This window comes from Acanthochromis polyacanthus, chromosome 2 (genome assembly GCF_021347895.1).
Source record: "Acanthochromis polyacanthus isolate Apoly-LR-REF ecotype Palm Island chromosome 2, KAUST_Apoly_ChrSc, whole genome shotgun sequence".
Classification (NCBI taxonomy): Eukaryota; Metazoa; Chordata; class Actinopteri; family Pomacentridae; genus Acanthochromis; species Acanthochromis polyacanthus.
The window spans coordinates 20370584-20391458 of record NC_067114.1 but is presented as its reverse complement, the minus strand read 5'-3'; the positions used below and the strand labels follow the sequence as shown (position 1 = coordinate 20391458).

At 41.5% G+C, this 20875-nt stretch overlaps 1 protein-coding gene across 4 annotated transcripts in view; it reads left to right on the top strand.

Moving 5' to 3' along the window:
• Positions 1-20875, top strand: part of zgc:158464 (uncharacterized protein LOC791139 homolog) — a 103449-nt gene that overhangs the window by 3790 nt on the left and 78784 nt on the right. For all 4 annotated transcript variants that reach the window (XM_051944180.1, XM_051944175.1, XM_051944171.1 and 1 more), the window contains exon 2: positions 13259-13391. In XM_051944180.1, the coding sequence (XP_051800140.1) occupies positions 13259-13391 (133 nt within the window). The remainder of the gene's footprint in view (positions 1-13258; positions 13392-20875) is intronic.

Sequence of the window (20875 nt, the reverse complement as noted above, 5' to 3'; positions counted from 1 at the left end):
CGTCATCACCAGTATCTGTTTGTGCACCTGGGAAACTGCTGTTCCAATCTAACTTTGGCTGCCTTCAGGGCTTGGGGTCCCTTTGACTCAGTGATCCCGCGAGCCAGCTTGCATCTCTATCTATAGAAGCACACAGTTGGATTCGCAGACCGTTGTTGTTCAGCCAACAGAAGCATCTGGATCGACAGATTTCCTCGGTGCTTATTTTACTTATGTGCACCTTTTTACAAGCCCTGTCTCAGCGTTTCAATTGATTATGCCGGAGGTGGAAAACTATTGTTACCTCCTCCAAGAATGCTGTGTTTTTGATCCCGTATGGATTTTGTTTGCAAGTTTGCAGAGAAGCTTAAAAATTGTTTATCTAACACATTGTTGTGAATACAATATTTCTGAAAGATGTATGACATTTTGCCTCAAAACAATAAAAAAAGTTGATTTCATTGAATAGCAGTCCATACAATTTCTGCCAGTCCTGCGCCTCTGCTTCCTTCCTTTTTTGTCTTCTGCATATTTTTCAGTCCGTTTGGATGTGTACCGATCAGAACTTGAGATAGTGCTCGGCAGATTGTGAAAGAGCTTAATTACACCCCCTCACCAGGTGCACCACCTTCCACCTACATTCTTCCAGCGTGTGTAGAGCAAGTTTGTTTGACTGGCCTGCCGTAGTGCATGGCTAAACTCCGCTCAGCTTCATTTCCCCACACCCTGAATATCTTCGCTTAGCCTTTCACCCGGGCACTCCAGACATCAGTGGAGTTTTATAAATGCATCCCTCCGGCCTTTCACGCTCTCATCTCTGCCAGTGATAGAAGAAATGTCAAGCACAAACGTCAATATCACCTGGGTCTGTGAGAGTGCTTTTCTTCAGGGAGCCAGAAAATGGATGAAAACATGAGAGCCCATCATGTTTTGTTATAACACCCCCTTTTACTTGCAGTCCTTTACCTTTTCGTATCAGGCAGAGGCTGGTGAGGCTTGATAACAGGAAAGGCTGGATGTTGGAATCGTGCAGGTTGTAGCCTTGCTGCTCTACTCTGTCATAGATTTGTTTATCTGTGCTCCTTCCGCTGAAATCGTAATTTTAAAAGGTCGTGACTGTGAATGTTTTCATAATTCAAACTGAATGCATAGATAATAGGAATGATGTATAGCTGCTCTGATCATGACTCCCATTGCTGTGACTACTTTATGCCCAGGTTGAAATGATCAGCAGATTGGTGTAAAAGCTGTGTTGTGCATTTCTTGGAATTTGCAGCTGTTGTTTTTCATAATCATGCTCAGTAGTGGTGAGCACATAGTGACTCATATCTTCAAGTAAGGAGATAATTATTTGGATCATTACGATGAACTGTGTAAAATAACCAAGCCAGTGTGTTTGTGCCAGACTTCTCTGACTCGCCTCAGTTAAGTCTGGACTGTGATATTGTTGGCATATCATGCCACTGTCCACGGAGGTGTCAAAAAATGTCATGCATTTCCTGAACTATTTTAAGCATTCAAAGCATTTTCCAAAAGTCCCCCTCACCATTTCAAGACTGTACAATCCTCAGTTTTAATTATCTGCTGTCCCGAATTGTTCCTTTCGTTCCAAACATATTGCACCGTTTTTCCTGTGCTTTACTGTCAGTAACAAAAGAACATTACAATGCATTCCTGTCCTGAACAAGAATCCTGGAAGGCCGCTTTGAAAGGCAGGAAGGCGCACAGAGCCGAATAGCATACTGGTTTAAGCCCCGCCTCTGCTGAAACTGTATGAAGTCATGTTGTAGTGGAAGATGCGTTGGAAGCCATAATGTGATAACTATTCAACTGAGCACATAAAGGTTTGGCTTTTCATCAAGATATCATTTTGGTGAATCCACAAATCCTATTACATTTACATCATGGTCCTGTAATAACCGTTCATGGTTAAGTGTTATATACAGCCGTACCACTACATGCGCATGAAAGTTATAGGTCTTGGAAATGATGGCCTTTAGCCATTGTTTGCTTGTTTTTTCCTCTCTCCATCTGGGAGCCTTCTTTCCAGTTTAAAGAGTCCCGACGGAGTCTGTTGTGTTGGTTGCTCGATTTGCTTTTTCTAGCTTTGCGCCGGAACAGCAGTCGCATGATTCCACCAGGTCACAATTAGCCTGCAGACTAGTGCTGCAGCTCTGGCCGCTGGGGAGTTGTAGACACATGGCTCTGTTTTGTTTAATGACAGTGTGTGTAGCTGAGTCTGGAAGGAGGGAGCCCTGGTCTGCAGGCAGATCGTCACACACAGATTAAATGGAAACAAATGAGTTTGCATGCCATCTGAGACACAAAGGGAGAATCTGGATGAAGCAGTGGCTGTTTTTGCTCTGTGTTTGCAAAATCACTCGCTCTACCCTGTCTTATTACAAACGAAGTAAATTTCGGCTGTATCCAAATAGTTAATTTTGCATAAAAATACAGTTTGATGTTGAGGTCAAAGAGATAGAAACCGATTTGCGTTTTTATCTCCTGCAGGAGTTCATGTTGTTGCTTTTGTGTTACACTGCAGGAGGCAGCCAGACTTCCGTCTTGCAAACAGAGCTGCCCTGTGATCTGAGTGCCCACCAGGAAGCTGAACACTTCCATTTCTTCTTAGTGGGATTCCAGACTTTCATTTCATGCATTGTGGGAAAGTGAAATGATTCTAGTGAATCATTTTAAATCTGTTGGAGTGCTGCTTAGATTTATCATTTACTGACACTGGGTAATATTTTACTTATTTTGTTTCTTAAAGTTCAGATTTTGGGCGTTAAAGTGATAAGAATATGGGGCGAAGCAAATCACTATCTGCAGTTGTTTGGTGGAAAATAAGGAATGACTTGGTCGCTCCAGGATTAAGGAAGTGCTCCCTTCCTGACAGGAAGTGTTTACAACTTGGTGACATTCCCTTTTTAACTTGACAAGTCTGCACTCGCCCCTCTGTGTAGGCTGGGTGTTCTGGCTGCTGCTTGTTTGCTAAAATATAACCAGGGTTAATGCTCTCGGCTGTTTCGACTTGAGCAATCTAGATGTCGGAAATGGTGACAAATACTGATGGCACATGGCTGTTGTGTGGAAACACACTGATGATTGTCCGTCACCCTTCTAATATAGCCTTTCTCGCCTTTTGCTATACTGCTCAGAGAGGTGGGAAGCCACGCAGTAATGGCAGTGGTGTGGGACTCCGCCCTAGCTCTATTGTCAGCGTGGGTGACGTGTTGGGATGTCAGCGCATCCTCACCATACAGAGGCTATCTGAGGCCACAGAGCTCAACCAAGACATCCTTACAAAACCTTGCTTTGTTTACAGCCAGACTGCGACTTATTTTCCTATTTTATGAATCACATTTTTAAAGTCAAAGCTTCTGTCCCAGTGGATCTCATCATGTTGTTTCCACTTACTTAATTGTGCCGGTTTTCTTACTAAAGCCATGATAAACCAATAGTGTCGATTGAGGCTGTTCATTGTGATAGCAGCATCAAATGGGGCTTAAATGCATCTCTGTTGTATATGCCAGCAACCTTGTACATACAAAGGGGTGACAACTTAATTATTCCCCTTTTCAGCCCTGTACTATGTTCTCAAATTAAAATACAAATCAATATCTCCATAGTAATTCAGGCCATCGTGATGAAGAAAATTGGGGTGGTCATGTTGGAGACAAATTGCTTGTTCACATGAGCACAGGATTATCATATTTTATAAAATTCTAACATTCCATCGTGGCACCTGAATTATTCTCGACTCTTGTGCTGCACCACTTACTGTATGTAGCAGAAACACTGCCAATAAATCTGTCACACAGGGATGGGGACAGAGAAAGGAAATTGGATTTTGTCAAGCGTGTCGTCAAGTACTTAATCTTGAATATCTGTCGCATATTAAGAGCACCTTCAGAGGGTGCAACCCACAGCCTCCTCTTCTTTCTCCAGTGGACGTCTTAAGTGACTGTGTGGAGTGCGTTTCAACGAAGGAGGTCCTTAGGAACAAGTTGAGGTGCTTTTTGTGCTTCGCCGCCTTGGGTGCTAACAAAAGACGCATTCATTCATCAGGACACGAGGGCAGTCAGAGAAGGAATTTATTGAAAAGTGAGGGTGCGCATTTAGCTGTATAAAAGCTATATTATTAACACACTGCGTATTTTGTAAGCAGTGGATGAGTGGGATGCTTAGTTTTTCCTGAATGCAGACACCCACTGACAAACTCGTCGGACACACAGGATACATCGATTATGTCATGGCCTGATGACAAATTAATGGTAAAGAAGTGGCATTTAAATCATTTTATGCCTTGTGTGAATAAAATTTGCATCATGCCATCTTGGTTTTTTTGGGTTTTCTTTGAGCCCGTAGTACTTAGATGAGATTGTTTAGCTTAAGTGCAACATTATTAGCTTATCATAGGTTAAATTTACCTTTTTTGTCAGGCTTTGACTGAAAAGCTACCATTACATTCACACACGTGTTAATGTGTGCTGAAGTGGACATTCTGAGATGCTCTAAATGTTCAAATTAACTTTCATGACCCATAAAAGAATTGTGAAAGAGTCAGTGTTCTGATATGAAAACCCAAAAAACAAATTCACAGCTATTTAAATATTATAAGCAACATGGCTATGCATTACTGCGGTTCTGTCAGGATTCACAAACTGGCTGATAGTGACTTGCCAATTACAATACACCAGGTCCTCAGTTTATGACATCCTTGACCTATGGCGTTTTGTGGTTACGTCACCATCGCCCATAAATTGAATTAATAAAGATTTGCCTGTCGTGCGCCACATACTTCTCAATATGTGAGTTCCAACTTGCGGTGAAAATTGCATTATGTCACGTCTTAGGAACGGAATTCTGATGTAAGTCGAGGACCCGGTGTATAGCCATGCCTGTAAACTGCTTTATTGTCTATTTTACTCTAAATAGAACATTCATTTACAAAATGAGCGTCATACTGTACTGTAGGAGACTTGAAACTAAGGATTGAAACCATTAACTTGTTTGAAAAATGTTTACTGGGGTAACAGATCAAACAGAAAGTAGTGTCAGTTTCTCATTAACTTCTCTACAATTACAGTTCTTTTGGCAACCAGAGGATTTGCCCCCTGCTGGATGTTAGATAGAAAGCAGGTTAAACACACTTCAGCAACATTTCAGACCTGGAGGTCATGGCCACTTCTTTTACATGGTCAGAGTTGAGCTAAGATTCAGAACAAAGACGCTTTATGTAAAAGTGTAAGTTAATTTGTATACTGTATGTTTAATATGGTACAGACACTTATGCACATTTCCAAGAAAGCTTAATGGAATTAGTCATGTTTGATGTTGGCATATTGTTGTTTCAGCAATGAATGGGTAGCAGTGTTTTGTCTTAAGTCTAACCAAAATTGCAGTGAAATGTGTGCATTCTGTACGGGAAATTAACTTAGGTCTTAAAGGCTGACCTGCATATAGGGGCATCCTGGGATGCTGTAGTGTACTCTTAATGGCTTTTAAAGATGCTCCGGGGCAAATAATAACTATTCTAAACAAGGCCCCAGCAGTACAAAGACATTATTCAAGAAATTATGTAATGACAATCTGTTAAGCGGCATACAGAGATTTCCCATAGGATACCAAAATGATAAGAGAGATAAAATATTTGACAGTGATGAGTGGCGGCTCTCAGCTGCGCATAATTCAGCTCATACATGTTAAAGATACAGTAACAGATTCATGCTTTCCTGAAAGAAAATGGTGTGTCACTTCAGTTGCAAAAGAGAAGTCCTAGAAAATATGTGAATTGCATCGGCATATGGTATCTTGTATTAATATGTCATGAATATTAAAAGTAACTTAATGAAATGGGTCACCATCAGGAGTTTAATATTGCAAAGTTTATTTCCACTGACATAAAGACAGAAATAGAAAGACAACTGTCATGACAGTAATGAAAAATGACAGTAAATGAGGCTATTTTTGACTTCCTGCAGATCTTAAGATTTTTCTCAAACTCAGAGTGGAGTTTCTGGAAGTTTCTTCCTGCCTGTGATTGCCTGCATGCCCATGAGTATCAGCTTGGACAGATTAAATGTCTTGAGAAACTCTGATTTGAATGAGCACTGATAATGAACACTAGACAGCCTACTTCAACGCTGATTGATGCCGAGTCGACACCATTTCCCGTGTGTGCATTTGTGTCGTTTAAGCACGAACATACCTGATTAGCTTGTGTAGTTTTTATGCATGAACATGTGTACAAGCTACGGCTACCACAAAGCTCACTGTGGTGATGTTGGGACGGTCCAAGTGACTATGATGTGTTTTACGTCCCGTTTCTTACCGACTGCATTGCAGAGTTTTGCCACCACTGAATTGTGGTGCATGCTATCAGTGTTGCTGCATCTGGAAGCATTCCCATGCAAACAGTGATCAACAACAGCCTAAATCACTCGCGCCAAAAGAGAACCAGCTTTACCGTAGCTGGCGTGCGAACACAGCTCCACACACATGGGCAAGAGTGCAGAGATCAGAAGAACCAACATTTAATGTGGTCTAACTCTTAAGGGGAGTGGGGTGTTGGGGGGGTAATAAATAAGTCTGCACCCGCAGTGCAGATGTCTCTGAGGGAGACATGTGCATAACTGATGGTTGAACATATTGATGTGTAGAGGGAGCTGCTGAATCTAAAATATATACAGTTAAGTATATGTTGTGCCGAGACTGTAATAACCCTGAGCTTGCTAATAGTAGCTGTTGGTACATTAGATGGTAGTATAAGAAGAAAATAGAAGAGATTTTTTTATAAGCCCATGCTGCTTTTCAACAACATGATTGTGATGTTGTACATGTTCTGAAGAAGTGCAGGGATGCTTTTAACGTGCTCACTATGAAGTCACTTTTTTGTGGTCGTTGTTGATTCACAAGTTTAAGTGGAACACTTACTGACGCTGAATTGCTGCTCTTGAATGATTCCTCAATTAGATTAAAAGCAAAGCAAATGAATATACCTGGAAATAGGCAGAATTTTTGTTTATCTCAAGTGAAGTGCTCTTCATTGGTGCGTGTACTGCAGTGGCTCGTAACTGATTGCAAAACAGCACCTTTATAGCAAATATATTAATTTGATTAGCTACCTCTGCAGACTCCTAAGTAGGCCTTCATAGGAGCCACATTACTCTTCACAGTTCCCAGAGAGGCTGAATGCTCTAGGAGCAACTGTGTTTCTTAGGAAACACTTCAATCAAGTTTCATTAATGTCCAGTCTGTATGGTTGGAAATACACTCCTGCACTGTTTCTCCTTTAGAAGCGAAGCCAGTTTTCCATCTACCTAATCTGTTTGGGAGATATAGAGCCCAGCAGGGCTCAGTCTTCACAAGGGACCTTCTATGAATTGTAACCAGATTTGTGCTCGCTTCTTTGAAACATGAAAGTATCGTATTGATAGTAACTGTATTATGTCAACAGAGAAGCTGTGATCATTTTTGCTTAAATAAATTGCCTTGAGGGAGTGTTTCTTCCCAGTATGTTCATTCTAGAAAATTGTGGCCAAGTTATCTTAAGATGACTGCACACAGAGCATTCACTCAGTGTTTATAGACAAAGATAAGGTGGGGGAGCTATCAGCAGAGGCACTTCAATGAGGCACAGCTTGCTGAGTTTGGCATTACATGTACATTTGAACATTTTTCTTTTCCATCCAACAGGAGTAAATAAACTGTATACATGCCAGGCAGTCCACCTGCTCTCTACCGGTGAAGGATAAAAAACAATTCCGTTCTTTTTTCTTCTCTCCCCTCCCTTCGTGTCTTCTTTAACATGACTGCCTGTCCTCACAATAGTGGCATGTTGGTTTTTTTGTTACACTGCAGAACAAAAGAGCAATAGCAGCAAAAAGGGTCTTTTGAAATGCTGTAATGCAATTGAGCTGCTAAGCACTGAATTGTATTAGGTTATCAGTGACTGAAATCCCTTGTGGCGTGAGACATAAATCACACACGTCAGTCCCCTTTTTTCTTTTCCTCCTCCTTCATTCTACAGCCTGCTGACTTTTCTGGCAGCCTCAGAGGAGCTTCAACCTTGACTAGACCCTGATGCATTCAGTCCTTTGTGGACCAGCCATGACATTAATATCATCCTACCGGAGTAGGCTACTCTTCATTCACATCTATTTCGTGTAGTTGTCGTTCTGTGAACTCATTATTCTAATATTTAATTGTGCTTGCTTTTGATTCATCACCACTGTAAAATGCCAGCACTAGACATTTAGCTTGCTGTAAACATGGCAGGCTATTTTCTAATTATTACAACAAAAAAATCAATCCATGTGCTCAAATGTCCACTAATGCAGTTTCTGAATTTTTTTATTCGTTTCTTATTATCTGATGAGACAGCTGAACACATTACGCATCAAGAGTGCAGGAGGAGAACTGCAGCCCCTATTTTCTCACTTCTAATGGAAGACTGGGGCTCAATCGAATTGTAATCCTAGAAGCTCTAGCTTTGTTGAACATTGAGCCAAAGTGGCAGGTGCCTGTTATAGTCTCCCTCCTTTGCTAATGTTCTCACTCTTTTCCCACTGATTTGAAGTCAGCTTCATCGCCTGAAAGCGGACTGTGCATTTCAAACTTGTTACTCTCTCTTCTCTGAGCTGCCAAAACTCTGGCAGGTGTAAGACATGGCCAACCTGGATCTGAGCTGTAAAATGAAAGTAATTGAGTGAGTTCTTTTTCTCTATTCTGCAGACCAGTTAAGGACCCAGCTAGCACAGGGGCATGGTCTAAGCCCGCCAGGTGGCTTTGCGAGATTCATGTAGACTTAGATCACAGCTTAGCGAAGGCCTGATATATGGAGGCACTGCGGTCTTGTGCTGAGGCGGGGCGGGGGGGATTTTACTTTCATGACAAGTGTGGCTTGGCTGCAGTCCTGACACACCCTGGCATACCACAAGGCAGATGGTGTGTCCCTAGGCGATGCCACTGCTCTGTAGCACCCCTCTCCTCACAACCCCATGCTCCTCCTGCTGTCGAGTAGTCATTAGTGCAGCGGGACAGGAAGGACACATTGGAACAGTTTGGAAATATTAACCACCTCCTCCAACCTAACATGAATTAGACTGCAGGGGCTGGATGATATAGAGGGTATCTAAAGTGTTGATAGCTCAATGCCCAGGAAGGATTTGTGTATTCTAAGATTAATATTGTTCTTGCATGCTTATGGGCGACAGTAGAATACTACAGATGGACACATTACTGGGCTGTAAAGGTATAAATGTGACACCGGGTGGAGGTGATAATAACCATATAGCTCAGAGAATCCTTCTTGATGAAGAGTACTTCTAAAACAAACAAACTACTTACATTTGTCACATTACATTTACACATTTGCCTCAATTCAAAGTGGGTGAAATGAGAAGAAGCGTCTTTATTTTGTAATGACTAGCTCCTTTTGGTGTAATTATTGTTCAGTGGTAGGCAAACAAAGTGGTTTGTCATTAAATTTGCTTTTCATGGGGAAAAAACGAAGTTGCTGACTAAAATAAGAACATGAGCCAGGTGCTGAAAAGAGCTTTTACTGCCCAGCACTGAGCTAAATATAAATGCTTGTAAAATGTAAATCATTATGTCAAGTCCTTGTAACCTTTTTTTAAAGTATGGATGAAGGAGCCGTAATTACGCTGATTGCCGTGTAAACAAGCGTGCACGTATTCCTTTAATCAGAACAACAGAAATCTTGATTGTAGCTTCAAAACTGAATATTTTTCTGTTTGAATTATTTAAAAGGGTATTTCAAATACTGCCTCAGCCTCTGTAGAAGAGCAGAACAACCAAGAGCCACTTGTGACTGATTGCAAATTCGTGTTTCATTTTCAGAGTACCAGCAGGACTGACTGTTCAGGAGGGGAAAGGGCGCAAACATTTGAGTGAAGTGTTTTACCTTCTCTCCCCTCCAGTAACATGCTTCTTTAGACACTAGATGACTAAAATTTCCAAGCCCTAAATATGAGCCACTTTTGGACTGTTCCATATCTGGCCCAGGCAACTGGCAAAGCAAAGGGTTAGTTGGGTTGGTGGGTGAAAGTTACTGAAAGCTTTGTTTTTTGTTTTCTTTTTAACCCATGATTGCATTTAATCCCTCTGTCTGATGCTATCACAGGTTTTCATCACATACCCAGCCTGGATTGTTCCTAATTTATGTCAACAGGAAAGGCAAAAGGATGATGTCATGCATTTGGAGTGGCTCTATACATAATTCAATAACTGATTGCCATTATTTCCTGAACCATGTCCAAACATCCTTTGGGCCATGATGAAGGTGCATTCAGTAATCAGGTGGCTCAGTTCAAGGTGTGAGCCCTGCTAAAATACCAGTGTGAGCAAATACACAGCATAATCTAATTCTGTGATGTAAAGGTCAGGAACATCTTAAGTGCCCTTGTGCAAAATAATTGAATCCAATTGTCTGATATGACTACATTCTCACCGGCTGAGAGTAGCACACTTTACCCAATCTGGATGTTCCCACATATGACTGCAGTTTACTAAAATACATGAATTTGAAACAAGCCAGTGATATAGAGAATCTGACGTTCTGTATCCCATTTGCGGTTTTTGGTCTCAAACCCCGAGCCACTCTGTTACAGTGTATGGACCACAGTGAGATATGTACTGGCCTTTATCTTCCCCTTTGAGGTGATTCATGTGTTTTTTTAGCGAGGGTTACTTATTCTTAGGTTTGGACTGTGTACGCAGTCGGTGAATGAATCTGGGGTGGGTTTGGCACATGATTTGACTACTGATGGCTGAGCTTCCATGCAACAAGGTATGAGATGGTAATGACACTGTGGCTGTGATGCATATTTTTTCTATCCTCTGGGGCTACAAAGACGTTGCTTATCGTAGTCTGAATTATAATCAAACTCGAGAGTAAAATATGTATATTTTGTGTGGCACAAAAACAAACCCGGACAGTGTTTGTATTGGATTTTTCTCCCTGCTTGAATTCACAGAAGCAAAACATTCAAGGAACCCGTAATTATACTGTGGCAGAAAAAGTCCTAGTTATTTTCCCCAAAACAGATGGAAAGGGAATACTGAAAAAGGCAGATTTAACACACAGTAGCTGCTATGAACGCAACCATAGCACCTACTTCCTTTGCTATTATTGCCTAATCCATGTATAGTGGGGGTGATCTGTGCAGGAATATACCTGCCAGCATTTCTCTGTCACTAATCGGCTTACAAATGATCCTTAGTGAACTTTGTAGCATTTAACACCCGGAAGCTTTTCAAGATGTCTTTTTTGAAAAATGTATAACTGTTAAATGACACTTGACCTCAATCAGTGCTGTGAAAATGCTGATGCAGGGTGTATCTGTACATTTTACTTGCTTCCCTGAGGCTTGCCAGGTGTATGTGTCTGTGTGTGTGCGTTTGTGGCACTCTCATGGGTGGCCTGCATATAGAGGTTGCTTTCTGGGAGTGTGCTCTCTCTGTGGCGAAGATGGACGGTGGTTGTTCTCAGGAAGACTGGCGTGGTGGAGGCATGGCACGGCGGGCAATAAGGCTCAGACCAACTCCAGTCTGCCCCGCCCAGCCCCATCCACCAGATGAGTGATGAGCTTGTTTATAATGAGACCAAATCCCTTCCTGTTACACATGAGTCACTGGGTGTAGTGCCAGTCATGTACATGCTCACATACTCACTGAGGTGTTTCTTTGCTTCCGCGCCAGCAACAGCTGTGGCCAGAGGCATTATGTGTTTGGGTTGTCCATCCGTCCGTTTGTCGCCTTCTCGTGAAAACGATACCTCAGGAATGTCTAGAGAGAATTTCTTCTAATTTGTCACAAACGTCTGTTTTGACTCAAGGATGGATTTGTTTTTAGTGGCCAAAGGTTACTGTGATCTCACAAGAATTTATAAGCTAATTATAACAAAAATTTACACATATGTCTAACAGGAAAAAATATGAAGTGATGATATTTTATGTCCAAAAGGTCAGAGGTTGCATAATGTTCTGCAAAAATACTTTTTTAGATGTTATTCAAATTCAGGGACAGAAGAGGAGATTGTGACCATATTTCACGTTTGGTCTGACATGAATTGGTGACAGTAATCTTTTCTGTACTGCTGCAAACTGTGATGACTGTGATCATTTATAGCTTCTTTGCACCAACAGACATATTTGAGGAATTATCTGTTGTCATCGCAACAAGTTTGTTTTCTGTCAGAGTCAGCTTTATTGACAAACCATGTGAGCACATACAAGGATACAAGCACGTACATTTTATCATTTCTCTCAATGACCATACACACTTCAAAGTCTTCACGATGCGTATGTTATGTATATGAGTCTGGACAGACATGGGAGTCTGCAACTTGACTGGGAGGCAGAGGCATGCAGCCACGAGGCAGTAATTCTAGTCTTGTTTGTGCGCTGGTTTTACCCTTAAAAATCCTTTTACGAAGATGTTTCCACATTACAAAACATGCAGTGCTCTTCTCATCTGCCCACTGATTGGCAGAACTAGACTGTTAGGAGCCTCAACAGGAGGAAAAAGTGCCTTTTCTAACAGCTGGTCCAAACTCATGCAGTCCCACACCCTCATTAGATCCAATGTCCAAGAGCACAGATGGCTCAGATGGGAGTTTATTTCCTTTCAAACAGAAGATCTTTGCTGTTGAAGCGGTGGCCTGGTAGATGAAGCAAACATTTCAAGAAAACAAATATCCCCCCAAGGCACCATAGACATGGACTTGCGCCGTTCCCTAAAGGTTTCAGCAGTATTTCTGGGTCTCAGGACGTCCACCTAATTGCCATCTACTGCACAAAATGCTCAGCGAAAGAGCAAGACTGCAATTAGCCGTGGCTCACTGCCAGCTCGGCATAAATCTGCCAAATTGTTTCTCTTAAGAAAGTTGAGCAGTTGTGGTCTTCTTTCCTCTACTTTTGAAATGTAGGCCTGTCACTAAGCTATCATATAATTAGGCAGGCCAGCAGTAGCAGAGAGCGTGCTGTAAGGCTAAAAGCTGAGGCATTGTGGTGGTGTGCTGAGGCATACAGACGCGGGCTGTTATTTATGTGTTTCTCCCTTTATCCTCTTGCAGCCTCAGTGGCTATCGCTTGGTCCTGTCCAGGGCCACAGCAGTATCTGTCACTGCATCTCTCCTGACACCATACCCATGTTGTGCTGTTCAACAGAGCAGCAAAATGAATTCCCCTCCTGCTATTTCACTTTTCCCTTCCCTCAATAGCCTCACCTTTCTTCCTTTTTTTTCCTCCTGCAGCTCATTATCCTTGAAGACTATGCGGACCCTTTTGATGCTGAGCAGGCTGGGGGCACTCAGACCATCACGGAAAAAGTGACAACAGAGAACGATGGCTATATGGAGCCGTACGAGGCCCAGAAGATGATGGCAGGTAGATCAACGCTTCAGATCATCTCCTTTGTCTTTCGTTTTCACTATTTTTATGTCGCCTAACTACCTCTACCCCCACTTTATAGCTCCAGCATTTGCAGTTTAGGTGACAAGTAATCAAATTGGGTCTTTACTGTACTTTCATATTGTACATCGCATTGCTGTATTAATTAATATGCAGCTTAATGTGGCTATATGAATTAATGAAGAGTCTCAGATGGCCTCATGACATTTTACATGACAGGTGCAGCAAAGCAGAAATGACTTCTGTCCCAAAAGATGTCAAAACATTTTCAAAAGCAGTGGCTTTGCCCGCTAGAAATCATACAAGTCTTTAAGTGATGCATCGTGTTGAAAAGGAGAACAGGGAGAAGTGTTTTTTTTTTTTTTTTTTTTTAATGTTTGTTCTCCTCTGAACTGTGTGCACGTGGAGACAGCGACTTGCTGGGATTTCCAGGAAGGCATTTTTTTTGAGACAACAATAGCTGTTTGCTAACATAAGAATTTAGCCAAACCACATTCCCCACACGGCTTTGTCACTGCACATTCATTCTGTGGCTGAGCACAACAATGACAAAGAACACGTAATGTGCAGAAGGAGACGAGAAATGATGAAAAATGTGGAGCAAACAAAACATGTGACAGCTGTTTTCCTCTCTTGAACAGACCTGAGTACCTAAGACAGGAATGTTACAAAAGATGTTTGTATGAATGCAAGACCTCAAAAGGATTTTTTCCAGAACTGAGGGTTGACTACAAGATAGCATAAATACTCTTTTAAGACTTTGATATACTGACATATTCATATCATATACCATATATAGGTGCTGCTCGCCATCTCGCACATTGCTCCCAAAAAGCAAGACATAAATGTTTCTGTCCCTCCTCAGCAATTTTCTTTTAACGGGTCTCCAGACAATCTCTTGTTTTCATCTGTCTTACTGGTTCGACCTTTGGCCCAGTCATTGCCTCAGCTGAGAAGAAAAGCTGAGGATTTATCGCTTCTCTCACAGAGAGGAAGCTGTAAAGAAAAAAGAAATCTTAACAAGGCTTTTGTGGTATCACTGGAATCTTCTTCCAAGTTTTTTATTGCTTTACAAATTTCACTCGACACACTTCTGCATTTGGCTGTATTGACAAGCGTGCTATTCTGGCAGCAACTGTCTGTTTAATCAGATGAAGCCTTCAGTTTATTGCTCGGGTTGTTCCTGTCTTCGAAACCTCAGTTGGTGTTATGTTCAGGCTCCCTGCTTTCACTTATCGTATCTATTGATTGCCAGGTTTTTTTTGGTGGGGTGTTGTTTTTAAATAGAACTGTTAGTGGATTTTTGCGGCTCATCGTGATGCACGGTTTTCTATTTCTGGACAACAGATGAATGAATGGTTCACAAGCATTAAATAAGACATTTAATCAAAGGTGCATAGATTGGAACTTCATTGTTTAAGCAGAGGAAAAGAATGAAATTTGGTATTTTCACCTGCAGTTCACAAATAATTAGTGAATTTTTAAGGTGTCATCAGTGGTAACTCAACCACTCTGCTAGCATGATTTTCTTTATAAATGTATCCAGAGCTGAAGCACAGAGCACAAATGCCCTTTTTAAGAAATACCTTCCTCCAATTCCAAACAGTTGCACACATTCACGCTTGGATGCGTTCCAGTTTAACTCTCACTGGCGCAGTTAGGGGTTAAATGCCTTGCCCAAGGGCATCTAGGCGATATAATGAGGGTCAGGCGCTTTTACTTTCTCCCTCTGTACAAGGCCGGATGCTTCCACCAGTACATCAGCATACTGGCTATGGCTGTAGAGTAATTGCAGCATCTCTCATTCTGACAGCATATTGGTCAGGCAGAACTACACACTCAGAATTTAGTCAGCTAAAAAGCAGAGAGGAGCTGTTGCATGGACTACTGCACCGTAGCAAAGAACGGACCTTGCATCCCTAAATTTATCACTATTGCTGTCTTTCATCTCCTTTCTTTTTTCACCCTTAAGACAAGACATTTTTTTGTATTCACTGACATCCTTCATTGTTGAGTTTTTGTCAGCTTCAGCCTGGTGTAGCTGTAGCTCCAACAGTCTTCTTAGCTCCTGCTTACAGTGATAAGTGCAAATGGGCGGGAAACCCCGAACATTACAGCGCAACAGAAACTTTTCTATTTATGACAGTCAAAAAAAAAATGTTTTAATCATTTCATTACCTTCTGCCAAATTTAGACCATCTATAAAATGGTCAGTGAACTCCTCATAAAATAAACTTTAACTGTCTCAGGTTGTAAAATTCACGGGTGTAAAAGGTAGTTTGTTATAAAAACATGCTTCCAATTAATTTGAAGAGGTAGACTGAAAATAAATCAGACTGTCCGACTTTAAAGCTTATCTTTACAGATAACATTTATGTTTCAAATTTAAACCCAGATTTCACTTTGGTTCTGCCTTCAGGTTAAAACTCACTCGGTAGACATAAACAAACAGTTGTTGTACCAAGTAAGTGTGTGTGTTCAATCACAGTGGTTCTACTACTATTTATGTTTTCTTACTTTGGAGGTCTTGATGTTTTGTTGCTCATATTTTCACGTTTTCCTCCACATGCAGAAGCAAATCCCTGTGATAAACTCCTAAAACTGGGCATCATTAGTGTCTTTAGTGTTGAGACATTACTTAGCAGAGATTTCGTGATGATCAGGCAATAATCAGCTCCATGAAGTAATGGTGTGACTAAGCTGTTCCATTAATGATTCCACAGACTGAGAAGTCTCATTTAGAGCCACATGTCCTTCAGGTACATAAGGCAACTCAGTAGTTTCATTTCGGAAGTTTCAATGATGGAATGTATATTGTTCAAGGCAGTGTTTCCACAATTGGGGTTCATTATCTAGGGGGCCATGAGACCGTGAGAGGGAGAAGACCTCCAGAAAAAGCACATTTTAGCCACAATTGTTGCAAAAGCTAGAAATACTATGTGTCTGCTGCATTCTCTGTTTGCTCAATATTGTAGTTCATACATGGACATAATTATATTATGGCTGTTGGGCTATTGTGTTCTTTTGTGTTGTCATCATGCCGGTGTTTGAGCAGGCCTCTTAGTGCATGTGTCTCGCTGAGTGCAGAGTTTGTGTCCAGGCACCTATGGGGATAGTCAGGGTGGCACGTCCTTGACAAGACATCCTTATTTTGGGGGTTGGTGTTTGAAAAGCTTTAGCCCCCCTGGTTTAGAGATTTTCAAATGTCTTGGTTTTAGATCTTAAATCTGCTGTTTACAGGGCTTTCCACTAGATTCTGTATTTCTGACATCTTCAGATGAATTGCTTTCTGTTAGTTACAAGATTATTCCCAGTAAACACCCACGAGACTGTCCCTGTTAAGGATAGCAGATAAACTGAAGTAATGACTGTTGTTTGGAACTTAACATGTTGTTTACATTGTATGACTGCTGTAGGTCACTGAAAATTGTGTGAATGCAACACATTTATGTACCATTCTAAACCTTAAATAGCACAGTTTGAACAATAATGTAGTAGTTGACATAGGTGCTTTTAGACTGACATCATTCTGATCAGCATGTATGAGGTCAGTTTGTGCTCATGATGATTAAAAAAAGCTTTCATTCCTCACATCGCGCTGATGGATTATTATGCTTTGCTATGTATTCACTGCAAGAAATGTAATCTACAAGCACAAGGAGACCATTCATTACAGAGATGAGTGAAGTTACAGCCTGTTGGACTCTTTACATACTGATAAGATGCTCTTCACTGAATATTATTTTGCTTAGAAATATGAAAAAACATTAAAGAAGCACCTTATACACTTTTAGGAGACATTAGTCGTCTCAAACCTTTTGACTGGAAATTAATTGCATTGTTTTAGTGCACCTGCTTTGTCTTCGAAATAGTGCTTCTTGTGTTTTTAGTTTCAAAATCTGCAATATTTTAAATATAATAATATAATATATAAAATATTGTATAGATCACTAAAGGTCACGAGTTTTTTTGAAAAGGCTTGAAGTAAAATTATGAAGAAACCGGAGGTGTCATTTAAAGATATAATTGTAATTCCTTGGCTACACAACATCCACACCTTAAACACACAAAGACATACACACTAGCACATAGTGGGAGGTGTGGCATGTAAGGCCTGAGGCGAAGAGTGCCACAGCCGTTTACATAACAGAGTGTGCATTCCTTTTGTTTGCGTGTGCGTGTTTGTCGGCAAGCACACTCTTGGACCGTTGGTGTGTGCGTTTGTGTGTGAGAGAGCTGAACTGTCTGTGTGTATGTGCTGTGTGCTCCATGTCTCTCTTTTCCCAAGAGCCATCCTTAGTGAGGTTGAGTCGGCTGATTTATGGGCCTGCTGGAGGGGCATGTCACAACTTCCTTAACCTGAAAAGCCAGCCCCACCCCCTCTATAAGCTGCTCCACGCTAGCCGGGGCTCACTGCACCACCTGCAGTTATGTGAAGACGTGTGCACAGCCGCTTTGTCTTTACAACGTTCGCTGCACGTGCGTCTCCCGAGTGCCCCGAATGTTTGTCATGTCTACACGCGTCAGGCATTGCATGTGCTATCTTTGTATCTGCGTGAATCCGTCAAACGTGCGTGTGTGACCTCAAGAGACGATTTTCACCCTCTCTGTGTTGTAGTTGTGTTGTTATATTTCTGGTTTGTATTTCAGACGCTGTATGTAGATGTATGTTTTTTGAACATATGCCACAGATTTCACACTTGCGCAAAAACCTCTTACTGTATCTTGTTTCTTTCACACATATAAATATACAGATATGTTCACAGCTACCCACATGCATACACAAACATCCTCAGCTCTCAGCGTGGCCATTCCCTGTATACTACCTCAGTACAAGCAGCAGCATTTAATCACAGGAGGTCCTGTTGGAAGAGAAGCTGGAATCAACTTTGCATTGTTTCTTTATCTGCTTCAGTCGGCTCTGTTCTGTCATACATTGTTGTAGCTGTTGAGACTTGTTACACTGACGAGTACAAGGGGCTGGACTAGTACTGCAGGGGCAGTGTGCGTCAGGCCATTTCTCAATGAACACACACACTCATCCTCATATTTCCCGGTCAGCCAGGCAGGCAGGCGACCATGTGCGAGTTTTCCCACAGTACAGAAGAAGACTGTTGTGCAAACAGCTTGGATGATTGAGCTCTCCCGAACAAACAAACTCCAGTCCAGCCCTCTTGCCAATCTTGAAACCATAGCTACACCTCTGCGCCAACAGTGCGTATTGAGGTGTGTGTACGTACATGGGGGGTATCAGGCAAAAATAATCCCTCCGGTGTGAAATATTTTGTGCCAGTGGTGAATTTATTACACACTCTGTCAAAGTTGTAACCTCAATTTGTCCTCTTTCCCATCGTTCAGGTCGTGCTCCGTCATTTAGCAGCAGGAGAGTTGAGCAACAGGGCCACAATGTCCAGAGGGAAAAATGTTGGATGTTTTTCATAATGGTTGACTCACGGTAGATGGGTGTTTGCTATGACTCTCTCTCTCTCTCTCTCTCTCTCTCTCTCTCTCTCTCTCTCTCTCTCTCTCTCTCTCTCTCTCTCTCTCTCTCTCTCTCTCTCTCTCTCTCTCTCTCTCTCTCTCTCTCTCTCTCTCTCTCTCTCTCTGAGAAATGTGCTGGGAAATGTCTCCCGGCACTGGCAACTCCTGCACCACACTCCCAGTGATGTGGAGAAAAGCATCCAGTGCCAAGGAGATGAGTCATTAGCAATGGAGTTGATTATTTCAATTACTCATGATGGTGTGGTGCTAAGCCCCTGTTGACTCTACAGTATAAATGCTCGGAACATTACCAGTTTGGCACTGATCTGAGTGGGCGAGAGAATATGTTCAGAGGTGTCGACATTTGGAGAGAGAGAGAGAAAGAGAGAGAGAGAGAAAGTGAAAGAAAAGTTGTGAAATATGACCAAAAGAAAATGGAAAATAAAAAGAGACACTGGCCAAGACAGGAAAGGAAAGAAAGTGACAAGAGAGAGACCCAAAGGCAGAAACAGTGGGAACAAATTCATGTTACAGCACCTGTGGGTTAGTTTATGGGCACTTTTTAAGAGGAAAGAATGGAGGCATGGTGTGCCGAATGGTTTCCATCTCCTTCTCACTCACTCACAAGAGTGAGAAGTCACCCGAGGCGATGGCAGGTACATGTGGCAGCACATTTCTTGGCCTGTAACCCTGCTTTTATTGCCCTGAGCTGTAACTTGAGGAATATCCGGAGCATGTACCAACAGTGGCATTTTTCAAAGGCGATATGTTTCCTGGAAACCCATACTATTAGTGTGGGAATTTAGATTTAGAGTAGTGTTTTGTCAGTATAGCAATAATATATAATTCAGCAATTATCCTCTCATCTCTGGCTTTGTTTTCTGTTGGTTCACTTCTGTCTCAGGGCATTTGAAGGGTTGCTTAAGAAATACCTCAGCAGCACATTTATGCATTACCCCAGCTGATTATAGGCAGCTATAAATAAGCATGGATTGCACGGCTAGTAGCTGAGAACTGGACGGGGAAGTGAATAATTAACACCCTCCTCCTACCTTGCACGCCTCACGACTACTGTTTAACAGCATTTGGACTGTGCAATCAACTCACTGCTGCTTTTTTATTTATTTTTTTGAACAGCTTAAATAATTCAAAACTGTTTTGCACCACATTTTACAGTCTTTTTTGTGTGTTGTTGTTGTTGTTCTTTATTGTCTCTAACTCTCGACAGAAAACACACAGGGACCACATGACATGATGGTGATAAAGGGAAAGAAAACTGCAGTGTAAACATCATAATTACCCTTAGGACAATATTCATGTCATGGAATAATGATGAGCATAACGAAACCAGCGAGAATCAGAAGTGTAAATAAAATGAAATAACAAATGAAGTATTTGTTGTGCTCATAGGAGGAAAAAGATGTCATTACGAAGCTGTGGAGTCAACAAGTTCTGAAAGACATGAGATGAGCACAAGATTTGGGAGAAATTTCCATTCAAGAGCCACTGTATTTAGAAGGAATGGTTATTTAAGGTCATCAGGGGCACTTTGGAACACAGAGAATGAGAAGTTCACAGCATCCATCAAACTGACAAACTTGCTCAGGAATCCAAAACTGGAAATCACATCAAGCTAGAAACATCATTTATTAGATAAAAAACAAATTGTGTATAAGTTAAGCTGCCAAGTGAAGAAGAGAGCTAGAAAAGTTATAACTTCACAGTAAGATCTATATTTACCTTACTCCTCTGGATATATTGAATATTTGTTGATATACTGTATGCTTTGTGAGTGATGATGACTTCTATTGTTTCAGATGAGCGATGACATAGCTCAAGAATGGTGCAAGTACATTTGGGTTCTGCTGCAGGACTAGATGAGTAATAGCCACAAAGGTACTGCAAAAAGTTCTCTCAGATTATTAATGCTCACACAGCTTTGAGAAAGGAAAGAGGTCTGTTGTCTGATATGTGCAGTA